The sequence below is a fragment of the Dendropsophus ebraccatus genome, chromosome 6, assembly GCF_027789765.1.
Source record: "Dendropsophus ebraccatus isolate aDenEbr1 chromosome 6, aDenEbr1.pat, whole genome shotgun sequence".
Lineage (NCBI taxonomy): Eukaryota > Metazoa > Chordata > Amphibia > Anura > Hylidae > Dendropsophus > Dendropsophus ebraccatus.
The window spans coordinates 63440901-63455389 of NC_091459.1; the positions used below are offsets into that span (position 1 = coordinate 63440901).

Genomic DNA, 14489 nt, shown 5'->3' on the forward strand with positions numbered 1-14489 from the left:
TAATGGGAATGGCGGCCATACCTACTTAGCTGGGGAAAAGGGACAATTCTAATTTATTTGGGGGTATTAGGCCAATTTTTAGTTTATAAGGTTGAAAATGACAGGTGTCCATCAAATTCAACCTGTGTTGATCCAGGGGAAGGCAAAAAACCCTCGTGAGGCAGACAACAATAGCTTCATCACAGGGAAAAAATTCCTTCCTGACTCCATAATGGCAATCAGAATAATCCCTGGACCAACGTGACCCCTGAAATAGGAATAAGGGGAAGAATTTAGAAAATTTAGAACTCCAATGACGTGTGGTACGCCTTGAAGCGATCCAGTATGCAGAGGCCGGGGTGATCAGGACAGGTGTCACACTGAAAATGGTGTCCTTCCTGATCCCCCTGTTACGCCACACTCTGCACTTCTTCTGGGGTCTCCTGTTTTCCAGTGTGGGGGACGTCACCTGGAAATTGTTGCCCTGGTGCGATACGGGGTCCTTCATATCCAAAAGCGCTGGGTCCGCTCCATGGCTGCTAAATATTAGGGCTCTATTACTGCTTCTGATATTTTCGGATCATGCCACAAGCTACAGTGGCTCGGGCAGGGAGGGACCAGAAGAGGGGGTGCTGGTATAAAAGATATCCCCATACGGGTGGTAACCTTTATCCAGCAGTGGGAAGATCAGGCCCCAAACGATCTTCCCACTAACTACGAGGATGGGGGGGGGGCATCTGGGGGCTGGATTCGGGTGTCCCTTCCTTCATACACTCTAAGGGTACGTGCACACTGTGGAATGTCGAAGGATAAACCTTTGTGCATTCCACAGCTGGCACTAGCCGGCGAACTGATGCAGGCGCGCGTCTTCGCACATGTCATAGCCTCCATTCTATGTACAGGCGGATTCCGCCCTCCGTCCAAAGAATGAACGTGTTCATTCTTTGGATGGACGATGGAATCCGCCCGTGCATAGAATGGAGTCTGTGACATGTGCGGAGACGTGCGCGCCTGCATCAGTCCGCCGGCAGGTGCCAGCTGCGGAATGCACAAAGGGTTATCCTTCGCCATTCCGCAGTGTGCACGTACCCTAATAATCTGTAAGTGTACCCTGAGGTACGCTCACAGAGTTTGTAGAATTTCACGCCATACCGTGATCTCTTATTGGGACAGTACTGGCGGAAAAGAAGTGTCTGAGGGGCAACCCTAACCCCAGACACGTCACTGGATGATGAGGATGAGGATGAAGATGAATGGAGGAAAAAAGGATCCCCCCCCCATTCATCCTCACTGGCTGTTTCGGTGTCGGAGGCAATAATAATGTATGCCACTGACGCCGAAAACACCCTGGGGGCCATTTTTATTTGGGGATTGGTATATGGGGTATGTAAATGTGTAGTGGTGTAGTGTAAAACTTTATTCCGTGTAGTGTAATGGTGTTTTTTACATGTTTTTTTAACATTAAGTATTAAAAAAAAAAAACTTACGCCAAGAAAGGAGTTGCCGATATATGCCGCACTTATGTGCGGCACTTATCAGCAGACCGTGGCTGTAGGATATAGGAAAAAAACACCCTACGCCAAAAAGGAGGAGTTGTTGATCAGCGGCGCACTTACGTGCGATGCTGATCAGCACTCAGCGGCGATAGGGTGCAGAAAATAAAATTTAAAAAAAAATTGGGGAAAAAAAACCAAAACACCTTTCTTCAACCCTATAGCTATTGATATGTGTATTAGGGGGCAGTAGAACACAAATTCCGGAAAAGGCCGAAGTTTGACGACGCTGGAGCCCATGATTGCCTAAGGGGACCCCCGGAAAAAGACGCTGTCGAAGACGAGGACGCGATCGGAACCTGGAAGACACGATCGGGACGCTGGATCAGGTGAGTATGGGTCAATACCTGCTGTGGACACCTCAGTTACCTAGCTGAGGTGTCCACAGCAGGTATTTAACCCTTTCTTGGGGTACTTACTCACGGCGATCGGGACGTGGCACCGTGGCCACCATTACTTTTAACAGTAATGGCGGTCGGTGCCGTTCTCGGACAGCACCGACCGCCATTGCTTTCCAGGCCATCGGGTCACCGATGACCCGGAAAGCTGCAGAGCGCCGCCATTGGCACCCCCCGTGCCCACAAGCAGGGATGGCCTGCTATACATTATAGCAGGCCATCTTCCCCGATCGCTGCGTGTGGACACGCAGCGATCGAGAAAACCCGGGCGTAAATGTACGCCCGTTTGCGTTAAGGCACGGGCTTTCGGGGCGTACATTTACGCCCGCGGTCATTAAGGGGTTAATAACAAAGTTCAGAGACATAATTGTAAAAAATGCACCTTCAGAAGTGTAGGTAAATGAGGTACAGAGATTTGAATTTTATTATCATCTTAGATCTGCTGCCAAAGTTTGCCCAGTGGCTTTTCTCAAACGAAGGCTATAAACCCACACACCGTATATGCAGCGTATTTACTACTGCAATACGCAGCAAATAAGCAGCAAATATGCAGCAGATTAGATCTAAATAACAGAACACAGCATCAAATCTTCACTATGACATCTGCTGCGTATTTGCTGCGTATACGGTGTGTGGGTTTATACCCAAAAACAGTATACTAGTACTATAAAATGGTGTTTAAGGGTAGCTTCACACGGGCGGGCTCGCAGCGAGATTCTCGCTGCGAGCCCGGCAGGTCCTGTCAGTTTCCATAAACTACATACTTGCTGCGGACCGCAGCGAGTATGTAATTGTACCGCGCTTAACTCCTTCTACTCCCGCCCGGCTCCCCCGCTGTAAGCAGCATACATTACCTCTCCTTGCTGCACGGGTCCGGCGTCCTGCTCTCCCGCCCGGCCAATCAGTGGCTGCGGCTGGGCAACACACTAATTGGCCGGACGGGAGAGCAGGACGCCGGACCCGAGCAGCAAGGACAGGTAATGTATGCTGCTTACAGCGGGGGAGCCGGGCGGGAGTAGAAGGAGTTAAGCGCGGTACAATTACATACTCGCTGCGGTCCGCAGCAAGTATGTAGTTTATGGGAACTGCCAGGACCTGCCGGGCTCGCAGCGAGAATCTCGCTGCGAGCCCGCCCGTGTGAAGCTACCCTAAAGATGAGGTATGGTCTCAATTGAAAAAAAGACAAATTTGGTCAGCTACTAGGCAGGAGCACGTTGTTATGACTGAAGTTGCAAACACACAAAAAAAATGCAACAGCTCACTGCAATGGCAAGTTGCAGATCCACTACAGACATCAAAATAGTTAAAAGCAGCCCCCCTAACTGCTAAAAAAAAATTCCCACAAAAATAATGAGGCTTTTGGTTTCCATTTGCAAACGGTGTAAACTATCCCACCACGTTACGGTGGCCTTATACCGGGGCAGTCCTACACTGTACTATGGCCTCTCCATGGCATGAAATACTCCTATAGTCTGGGCATGCAATATCTGTCTTAGGTCCTTTTACACAGAAGATTATCTGACAGATTATCAGCCCAAGATTTGAAGCCAAGGCCAGGACTGGATTTGAAAAGAGGAGAAATCTCAGGCTTTCCTGTATGACCTGATCTCTGTTTATAGTCTGTTCCTGGTTTTGGCTTCAAATCTTTGGCAGATAACCTGTCAGATAATCTTTCTGTGTAAAAGGGCCCTTATACCTGCAAAAATAATTACACCACCTGGTAAGATAGGTGGAGTGCACGACCAAGTAGAGGCAGCCACTCCCTCCCATCTGAAACACAAAAAAACAACAACATGCAGGAGCATGTTGTTATTGCTGAAATTACAAACACACAAAAAAATGCAACAGCTCACCGCAATGGCAAGATACAGACATGAAAAGTTAGACCCACTACACACATGAAAATACTTAAAAGCAGCCCCTCCAACTGCTAACAAAAAAATCCCCCAAATAATGAGGCACTTGGTTACCATTTGCAAACAGTGTAAACTACCCCACCACGTTTGGTGGGGCAGCTGACCAAATTTGTCTTTTTTTTCTGTGTCTGCCTCTACTTGGTTGTGCACTCGACCCATCCCACCCAGGTGGTGTAATTACTTTTGCCTGTATAAGATGGATCTTGCATGCCCAGAGGATAGGCGTATTTCGTGCCATGGATAGGCCATAGTACAGTGTAGGACTGCCGTGGTATGAGGCCACCGTTTGCAAATGTAAGAGCCTCATTATTTTTGTGGAAATTTTTTTCAGCAGTTGGGGGGGCTGCTTTTAACTATTTTCATGTCTGTATCTTGCCATTGCGGTGAGCTGTTGCATTTTTTTGTGTTTTTGTATGGTTTCCATTACAGATTTTACATTGTAGCCCTAAAACTACACCATTAACTTTAACAGAGTTATCCAGAATTAGGAAGGCTAGGCTATAGGATTATCATTTAAATATGAACGATTTTCCGCACGATAATCATCCTGTGTGAATTAATTTGACCTTACGGCATCTCTCTTCATTTAAGGTGAGCCTAAAGGTCCTTTTACACACATAGATATGACACATTTTCTAACAGATTTTTTTTAAGCCAAAACCAGGAATGGATTTGAAAAAGAGAAGAAATCTCAGTCTTTATTTCTTTCTGTCTTTACTCTGGTCCTTGGTTTCAAAAATCTGTCAGATAATCTGCATGTATAAAAGAACCCGAAGAGACACAAGGCTCAAAGACAGACAAAACTTCACACCTATATAATCTAGAGCAAATTGAAGAGATGCACATTTACACTGATATCTGTTTGTTACTTTTAAAGCAAATAAGGTTCAGAGATGATTAAAGGGGTATGCCAGAGACTAAGCAAAAAAAAAAAATATATATTTTTTTTCTAATACATTGCTTTAACCCCTTAGCGACCCATGACTTATCCGATACGTTATGGTGCCACGGGGGGAGTTCAGAGAGGGGTCCCGCCAGAACCCCGCTCTGAACGATGCAGCGCTCGGCTGTTATGTACAGCCGGGGAGCACCTCTATTAGCCGCCACGGGTCCCGTTGCCGCGCTGGCTAATCAAGCTTGGTGTCCCTGGTGTCTAGTGGGGCAGATCTCCCCCCTGAGATCAGTCCTTCTGCCCGTGCCGACACTCAGCATCGCAATGACGCTGATCCCGGCTCGGCAATAGATTGCTGTGGCTTGCAGCAGGCCAAAGCAATCTATCACCAATCTAAATCGATCTGATTGATGATTGATCTTTATGAGAGATCAGAGCTGTCTATATACAAGTCCCCCAGGGGGACTTCTTGTTAAAGTAAAAAAAAACAAAAAAAACCCTCCCCTAATTAAAGTCCAAATCACCCCCTTTTCCCTTTTTATAAATATCAATAAATAAACATATTTGGTATCGTCGCGCTCGTGATCGCGCAAATTATTAGCAAATTATTGCGCATTTTTGGTCGCATCAAATCCCCCCAAAAAATAAAGTGATCAAAAAGTTGCATATGCGCAATCAAGGTAGCGATAGAAAGTACATGTCATGGCGCAAAAAATGACACCTCAATGAGCCCCATAGACCAAAGAAGAAAAGCGCTATAAGCATGGGAATAGAGCAATTTTAACCCCTTAGCGACCCATGACATATCTGATACGTCATGGTGCCGCGTGGGGTGTTTAGAGAGGGGTCCCGCCGGGACCCCCCTCTGAACGGCGCTGATCCCGGCTGACATGTGCAGCCGGGCAGTGCCTCTATTAGCCGGCGCGGGTCCCGTTGCCGCGCCGGCTAATTAAGCCTCTAAGTGCAGCTGTCAAACTTGACAGCATCACTTATAGGCTTTCCTCCGTGCATCCCTGGTGTCTAGTGGGTCGGATCTCCCCCCCGCGATGCGATCACGGGGGGGGGGGAGGAGATCAGTTCTTCTGCCTGTGTCGGTCCTCAGCGTCGGAATGACGCTGATCCCGGCTCGGCAATAGATTGCTATGGCCTGCAGCAGGCCATAGCAATCTATGACCGATCTAATCGATCTTTGCTGTGTATATACACAGCATTGATCTCTATGAGAGAGAGGGGGGCTTCTAGTTAAAGTAAAAGTAAAAATGTTTTTTATTAATAAAAAATCCCCTCCCCTATTAAAAGTCCAAATCACCCCTCTTTTCCCATTTTTAAATATAAATAAACATATTTAGTATCACTGCACGCGTAATCGCCCGAACTATTAATCACATTCCTGATCTCGCACGGTAAACTGCGTAAGCGCCAAAAAATTTCAAAGTACAAAATTGCGCATTTTTGGTGGCATCAAATCCAGAAAAAATGTAACAAAAAGTGATCAAAAAGTCGTATATGTGCAATCAAAGTACCGATAGAAAGAACTCATCATGCCGCAAAAATGACACCTCATACAGCCCCATAGATCAAAGGATAAAAGCGCTGTAAGCCTGGGAATAGAGAGATTTTAAGGAACATATATCTGTTAACAATGGTTTGAATTTTTTACAAGCCATTAGATACAAAAAAAGTTATACATGTTATATATCGTTGTAATCGTAACGACTTGAGGAACATATATAACAAATCAGTTTTACCCCAGGGCGAATGGCGTAAATGCAAAACTCCCCGAAATCAAAACAAATTCCTTTTTTTTTTTTCAATTTGACAGCACAAATGATTTTTTTCTGGTTTCGCAGCATATGTTATGGAAAAATAATTCCTGTCATTGCAAAGCGCTATGGACTTTTAAACATAGTGGAAAAAGCAAAAGTGCAAAAACGAAAATTGGCTTTGACCTTAAAGGGTTAAGGAACATATATTTGTTAACAATGGTTTGAATTTTTTACAAGCCATCACATAATATAAAAGGTATACATGTTACATATCGTTATATTCGTAACGACTTGAGTAACAAATATAACAAGTCAGTTTTACCCCAGGGTGAACGCCATAAACACAAAACTCCCTGAAATGAAAACAAATTCCTTTTTTTTCAATATTTTATGGGAAAATAAAGTCTGTCATTGCAAAGTACAATTGGTGTCGCAAAAAATAAGGGCTCATGTGAGTCTCTAGGTGAAAAAAATGCAAGCGCTTTGGCCTTTTAAACATAAAGTGGAAAAAGCAGAAGCGCAAAAACGAAAAATTGGCTTTGACCTTAAGGGGTTAATAAAGTTATATTACTTACATACATAATTACTTTCATTGACTGGCAGTAGTAAGGGGCGACAAGGCCACCTTGTGTGGGGGATGGCAGGCTCTGATCCCCTGGTCTGTTCTAGTGCTGCCACACATCCCTATATAGAGCAGGGTCCTGTCCCCCCCCCCCCCCCCATGTACTGTATATTCTTATATACAGTACATAGGGGGAACCTACCCGACAATTCCTGTGTCTGACAGCCTCTGCACAGTTAGCCATGATTGCCACCACTGCTCACTGTGCTAGAAGCAGAACAAGCAGTGAAAAATCCAGTGCTTAAAGTGCAAAGGCTGCCAGACACAGCAATAGTTTTGGGTAGTCTGCCCCCTCCCCCCTTTCTGCTGGATACCGTATATGACAGTAGACAGTACACAGGGGAACAGGACTCAACAGGAACAGGATGCAGCAGCCCTTGAGAAGAGCAGGGGATCGGGAACTGCAGGGCATAAACATCGGTGGCAGCAGAGGAGGCCATGTCACCCCTTACTGCTACCGATTATATACTTAAAAAAAAAAAAAAAAATATTATATATATATACATACAGTTTAAAGTTATATCACAAAGTAATATAGCTTTATTAAAGCAATGTAATAAACTATTGTTTTGTTTCCTGGACCGGAGTACCCCTTTAACATTTATCCTTTACACCTGTGGAGAGCAGTCAAAATGCAAATAGGGGGTGACAGTGTCACTTTAATCAGACAGTAAAGCAGCTTACTGAAAGCAAAATTTAAATTTTTACAGAAATACTATAAGATTTTCAACATTGAAAAAAATATCATACCCCATCCAAGGCAAATACGCAAATTGCATAGATCATCCCAATCACAGACAGACCAATAAGGCAGCACAGGAATGTCAGTGCATCTCTGTACAGCTTGTAGTTCACAGGTTTAGGATACAGAATGGACCGTACCAGGTCACCTTTTGCTGTATTAAAACCTAAAAATAATGGTAAAATAAATGAGAAAAATACATAACTGCAAATGAAGGCATGTTAATGTGTTCTCCATTAATACCATGTATCACTTTAAAAAGGCAAAAACTGGAAATAATTTATTTGGTTCTGATATGGTGTACACACCCCCTAAACCACTGAAATTATATATTTTTTTAAATGTCTGGGGACAACAACTTTAACACTTTCATGACCCAGCCCGAAATAGCATAATTGACGACACCAATTTTAATTTTTTTTTTGGTATGCCGGGCTCAGAGTAAGGCGCACAGCAGGCCGCATTAACTAAGAGGCATGAGCCTCTTAGTTAATTCGGGCAAGGAAAAGGGGATGGGGCCTAATTTAAACCCCCAAGTGCTTATCAAGCAGGGAGGGGGAAACATTGTTTTAAAAAAGCGACATTTCATTAAAAAAAAAAAAAACAACTGGAAATGCTGTCTAACAATATCAGTATTTTAGAATGTGAATTCTAGCTGACAGGTTCCTTCTAATTACAGTAGCTGTGGTCTTGTGACCCAGATTGCAGGGTTCTGTTTGTCTATATGGCCGCACTGGCACCTTCACAGCTAAAACAGACGCTTTAATTACACAACAAACACTGGGCATATGATTCAATGAGCAGCATATTAGATGCATATGCTTAAATAGAGCAGTGCCACTGTTTTTCATAGTTGTACACGTGAAACCAGCATATTTACTTAGGAGTTGACCTATTACATACTGTACTCACAAGATTGTCTGAATGTGGCAAGTTGCTCATTCCATTCCTTGTTCTTATTACAGGTTTATAAAAGCAACATATTCTGCACAGAGGAGTCCATGAACTTTACAACATCCTATTTATGAGTAAATGACAATTGTAGGGTTTAAAAGCCATAGTCATGGACACCCCTCCATGTCGCTTATTAAAAACTCAGAATTTTGTTTTTGTCTAGAGATGCACTTTCAAGGGAAAAATGTTTTCAGATCAACTAGTGCCTGTACTTTCCAGAACTTTTCAGCTGCTGTATGTCCAGCACGAGGTGGTGTATTCTTTGCCGTCTGACACTGTGCTCTCTGCTGCCACCTCTGCCTCTGACAGGAAGTGTTCTGGACAGTTCCTGACATGGACAGAGGTGGCAGCATTTGTGTTTCCCCAGAATACCCATTCTTTAAGTACAAAGAGGATGACTAGTATCACATATTTATCCATTTTAATGTATTCTGTTTTTACATAGCACTGTGGGGTGTGTTTGCCCTATCTAAGTAACAGGATAATAGGTTAATCACCTCAATTATGCAAGATGGGTTCCTTTTATACTACATGAAAACACCATTTTGATTTCTGTAGTTGTTAGACCATATATACCTGGCTAAGGGTGACTTCATGCATAGCGAATCACAGCACTGTCATTTTGAATAGGTTTACATACTTGCAGCACCCCGCGCCACAGCCACTAATTGGCTGAGCAGTACGTCAGAATGCCAGGAGCCCACGAAGCAAGCGTGAACTGGTAATGTATGCAACGGGCCATCGCGGGTTAAGGGGGCTGGCGTTTACATACTTCCAGCAAAATGAAAAATCCGCTGCAAGTATGTAATCCTATTCAGAATGACAGTAAGGCATTTGCAACGCATTTCACTGTGAACTCTCAGTGTGAAATCCACTGCGGATCCATTACATGTGAACCCAGCCTTTGATACGCCAACAAAAATCTTCACGGCATCAGTCAGTTCAAGATATCCTATTTAACCAATTTAAGCTGTAGTACCATTCACTTTTCTTAACAACACATTTTCGGGGAAAAAATACACAGTTAATTGGCAGGTTTTATTTGTCCCAAGATCTAGTAGGTCATGTTTAAACATTATAAAATTACCTGTTCTTAATACAACAGCTTTCACATAATCTGATGACTTGGTCTGAATGACTTGAGTCCCACAGAACAGTACATGTCTCTTATAGTCATGCACACTGTGAACTTTCCATGGCTCTGTGTTGTCTGTATTTGGCAGTGGAGTCTTAGTAACTGGAATACTTTCACCTAAACAGTATAAAGGACAGGTAAGCCACAGTAATTTCATATACATTGACTCTAATTGTGGTCTTTAAAGTATAAAGCTACTTGTAATAAAATACTTAACTAACACACCTCACAACATCGTTATTAAAGAGGTTTATCCAGCTTCTAAAAATTGATGGACTTTCCTTCTGGTAGGCCACTTTTATGTTAGATCAGCAGGGGTCGAACTCCCAGCACCCCATAAATGGGCAATTGGAAGGGTCTGCCATGCTGGTGTTTTTTAGTTAACCTGCACTCATCCTTGTAATTCCCATACTATGACTAATGATGGTGGAAGAAACTGCTATGATGTCCTATTCTACTGATAGCACTCACACAAGTTCTGAAGATTCTTCAAACAGCTGATCAGAGTAGGGACACAGATTGTTACAGGTATCCCTAACCTCTGCCTATCCACATTCACTGTGCAGTTTCCCACTACTTGTTTTATTTAGAATTCCCTATGAGTCCACACACGTGCAGTGTTTCATAACCTTACGTGGGAAACAGAGGGGGGAGGAGTGTGCTCTGGTAGGAGATAAAACTGGTTTAGGACACTTCAGTTTAGTCTAGTCTAGAGGTCTGTTGTTCAAGCTAGGAGTATCATAGGATCAGTACTATAAGCCGTTATTGCAGCCTCTCCATACAGGTGGGGACCAGCAGTATTGTGGCCTCCGTGTTAGAAGAAGACCAGAGTTACACATTTGCCTGGGATCAACTGAGGCATATCTGCTCACGGAAAGTGACTGCAAAGCAGAGCTTCATTTATACTATACAGAGGGCAATTTCTTAGGGAAGAAACTTTAGACTAACATTACCTTGAAGTATTCCTCCCAAATTTCCTAAACCCACTTACACTAGGTGCACTTCTTGCTCCAGTTATCTACCATTACTGCACCTGCGTCTATAGAAAATAGGATTGTCCTGTGAAGCCAACTTTCCTAGTGACAACTACTGAAAACTTGTGACAGAACTACTGTACCCACCCATACCACATGGGCATGCCCAGCTTGCATTTCCTTAGGGACAATTATTTACCATAAACACAAGCCATTGTCTGTGGACTATGCTAATAAATGTACGTAAAAGGGGATATGAAAATAGTTATAGTCTATGGTTTGTAATCAGTTTTTAACTGGCAACTTTTATTAACTTCAGGATGAAAGTATGGTGTAATGGGGATGCTCAATCCCCTAGTTACATCAAGCCTGAAGATATAAAGTCCCCCTGGCATAGCTAGGTATATGGAATTGGACCTAAACTTTAATTACAAAATAATATTACCTGTAAGCATGCTTTCATTAACAATACATGTTCCACTGATAAGCAATGCATCACAAGGGAGAAGTGAATTTCTTTCTACTACAATGACATCACCAGGGGCCAAGCGAGAGGATTCTTCATAGAAGGCACCTGCAAAGATTTAAAAATCTCAGCATATTAGAGAAACTCATCCAGAGACAAACATAAGCATACCATTTTTTACATTGGGGTTTGTAATTTAGTCTTTGAGATTTGAATGGAGAGATACAGTAGCTGGCCTTATGTAGTAGACTAAAAAGAGACAGGAAACTATTAAAGATGATGGTTCTACCAGCAAAACTACATGCTAAAATTTTTACTTTATCTTCTAGAAGCATGGCAAATATTTATCAGGTTAGGCATGTATCTGGTCAGTCTTTAAAGACTTTTATCATGAGACATTCTAAATAATTTGTTGCAGACCTCACTCACTTTTAATATTATGTATACTCTAGGCTTTACAGGAACAGAGAGGTTACAGTCAAAAGCTGATGGCAGTTTTCCCCTTTCACCCTCCCTTGCAGACATACAAAACCATACTTTATTACCATCTAATTTTGATTATTATTTTTTATATTATATCTTTATAGTAATCACTGCTTTCTTTTTGTGATCTCTCGATCCTATGCTTAGGTCATTTTTAAATAAGAAACATGTTGGCTACCAGCAGCCACCACTAGATGGATCTAAAAAATAGTTCAATATCCAGTAAGCTCCCTCTAGTGGCAGCCAGCATGTTATGATTCAGGTTTTCATTTAGGCAGGGGACAGATATGTAACTCTGTATCAGGAGAACAGAACTCCTATCCTTAGAGATACTTTAGGTAATGAAACATCACATTTTGGGCTTAGCATTATTCGATACTAAAAGCAAAAAGCCATTTATAATTCATAGAAACCAAGAAGGTGGTCGGCGGAAAAAGACTACCTGGTCCATCTAGCCTGCCCATATTTATTTCCTTTATGGTTATCTTAGGATCGATATCTGTTTATTTAATTTCAGGCATGTTTAATTTCAGTTACAGTAGATTTACCTACCACATCTGCTGGAAGTATGTTCCAAATAATATTTTCTCATGTTGCTTCTGCTCTTTCCTCCAACGTACGTCATTGTGTCTAGTGTTCAGTTTCCCTTTTTAACCTTATTTAATCCTTTAACATACTTAACCCCTAATGACCCATGATGTATATTTACGTCATTGCACCGCTAGGGGGATTCAGGGGGCGGCCGTCAAATGCAGCTGCAAACATGACAGCTGCATTCCTTCATAGGGCATCAGTGGTGGTCTAGTGACTGGGCCCCTCAGCCTGTGATACAATCGCGGTGGGGGGATCCCTTCCTTTTACCGGGCCGGGCCTCAGCGTAGAAATGACGCTGATCCCGGCTCAGTAATCTAAAGATCTGGGTTGCAGTAGCCCAGAGTAAAGGCCCTATTCCACGGGCCGACGGAGAGGAGCAAAACGAGCGCTGTCATTGCTCGTTTGCTCCTCGTTTCCCACTCGCTGCCACCACTATTACACACGGCAGCAGCGAGCGGGTGAGTGTGAGAGCGACCGCAGTGACCTGCCGGAGGGGCTGCCCGAGTGATCTTTAGATCGTCCGGGCAGCCCATAGGGGATAGCGGCGGTCTGCTGCCACCACTCCTATTCGATGGAGCGACGGCAGCAGATATCAGTCGCTTGTTTTTTTATTCCAAGGGAAGATTATTGGCCGTGACAGCCAATATCGGACGAATATGGCCGATAATCGTTTAATTGGAATAGGGCCTTAATACAGCACTGATCTCATCAATCAGTGCTGTATAAAGTATGCTGAACTGATCTCTATGAGAGATCAGTGTGTTTGTGTTAGAAGTCACCCAGGTTGACTTCAAATTAATGTACAAGTTCAAAAAAAAATATCCCCTAATAAAAGTTTGAATCACCCCCCCCTTTCCCATTTTATAAAAAAAACACATATTTGGCATCACCGCATGCATGAGCAGTAAACAGCGTAGGTATAAGAAATTTCAAACTGCAAAATTGTGCATTTTTAAACGCATCAAATCCAGAAAGATTGAAAAAACTATTGTTCAAAAAGATGCATATACACATGCAAGATACTAATAGAAAAGAATAGATCATGGCACAAACAATGACATACAGCCCCATAGACCAAAAAATAAAAGCGCTACAAGAATGGTAATAGAGCAATTTTAAGGAACATTCTTTTTTTAAAGGTTTTATTTTTTTAAAAGCTGTCAAATAAAATAAAATTTTTATGCAAATTGCATAACATTGTAATCGTATTGACTTTAGAAACATAGATAACATGTCAGTTTTACCTTAGGGCAAATAGCATAAACACGAAACCACACCAAATTATAAAGAATTGTATTTTATTTTCTGTTTCACTGCTCAAATTTTTTTTTCTAGTTTTTAGCATATTTTATGGAAAAATTCAATGTGTCTTTGCAAAGTACAGTACAATTAGTGATGCAATAAATAAGGGCTCGTCTGGGTCTGTAGGTGAAAAAATACAAACGCTGTGGCCTTTTAAACACGAGCAGGGGGAAAAAAAGCGCAAAAGTGAAAATTGTCCCAGTTCTCAAAGAGTTAATCTCTTCCCTTCTTTCCTTTAGACCAAGGGTACTCAACAACCTTTAGTGAAGGTCCACTTACCGGGGTCTATTGTCAGGTGAAGGTCCGAGCTGAACGTCAGTAGGAAACGTGTTTTGTTACTTTTCCCAAACGTTCAACTATTTACATACAGAATTGCTGCTTATTAGCGGGAAAACTGGCATTTTCTTTCTCTCACCAGCACTTTGATATTAGGTACAAAGGGGGTGACTGCCCTAGTAGCATATAGCCCCCCTGTGCACTCTCCCCTGTAGTGTATAGCCCCCCTGTGCACTCTCCCCCTGTAGTGTATAGCCCCCTGTGAGGTCCCCCCTGTAGTATATAGCCCCCCTGTGCGCTCTTTCCACTTATAGATGACCCCCCCCCCCAAAAAAAAAAAAAAAAATAACTCATTTAGCACCTCGCTCCCCGCTGCGGCTGTCTTCTTCTTTCCACCTGTCGGTCCGGCCCTCGGCTGATACACGCTCTCTGGGGAC

The 14489-nt window shown here is 42.9% G+C and overlaps 1 protein-coding gene across 1 annotated transcript in view; it reads right to left on the reverse strand.

Annotated features, from left to right (window-relative positions):
- Nucleotides 1-14489, reverse strand: part of LOC138795672 (probable cation-transporting ATPase 13A4) — a 107376-nt gene that overhangs the window by 57051 nt on the left and 35836 nt on the right. The window contains exons 9-11 of the mRNA XM_069975059.1: nucleotides 11377-11505; nucleotides 9910-10074; nucleotides 7877-8034 (exon numbers count right to left, since the gene is read on the reverse strand). Of these exons, the coding sequence (XP_069831160.1) occupies nucleotides 7877-8034; nucleotides 9910-10074; nucleotides 11377-11505 (452 nt within the window). The remainder of the gene's footprint in view (nucleotides 1-7876; nucleotides 8035-9909; nucleotides 10075-11376; nucleotides 11506-14489) is intronic.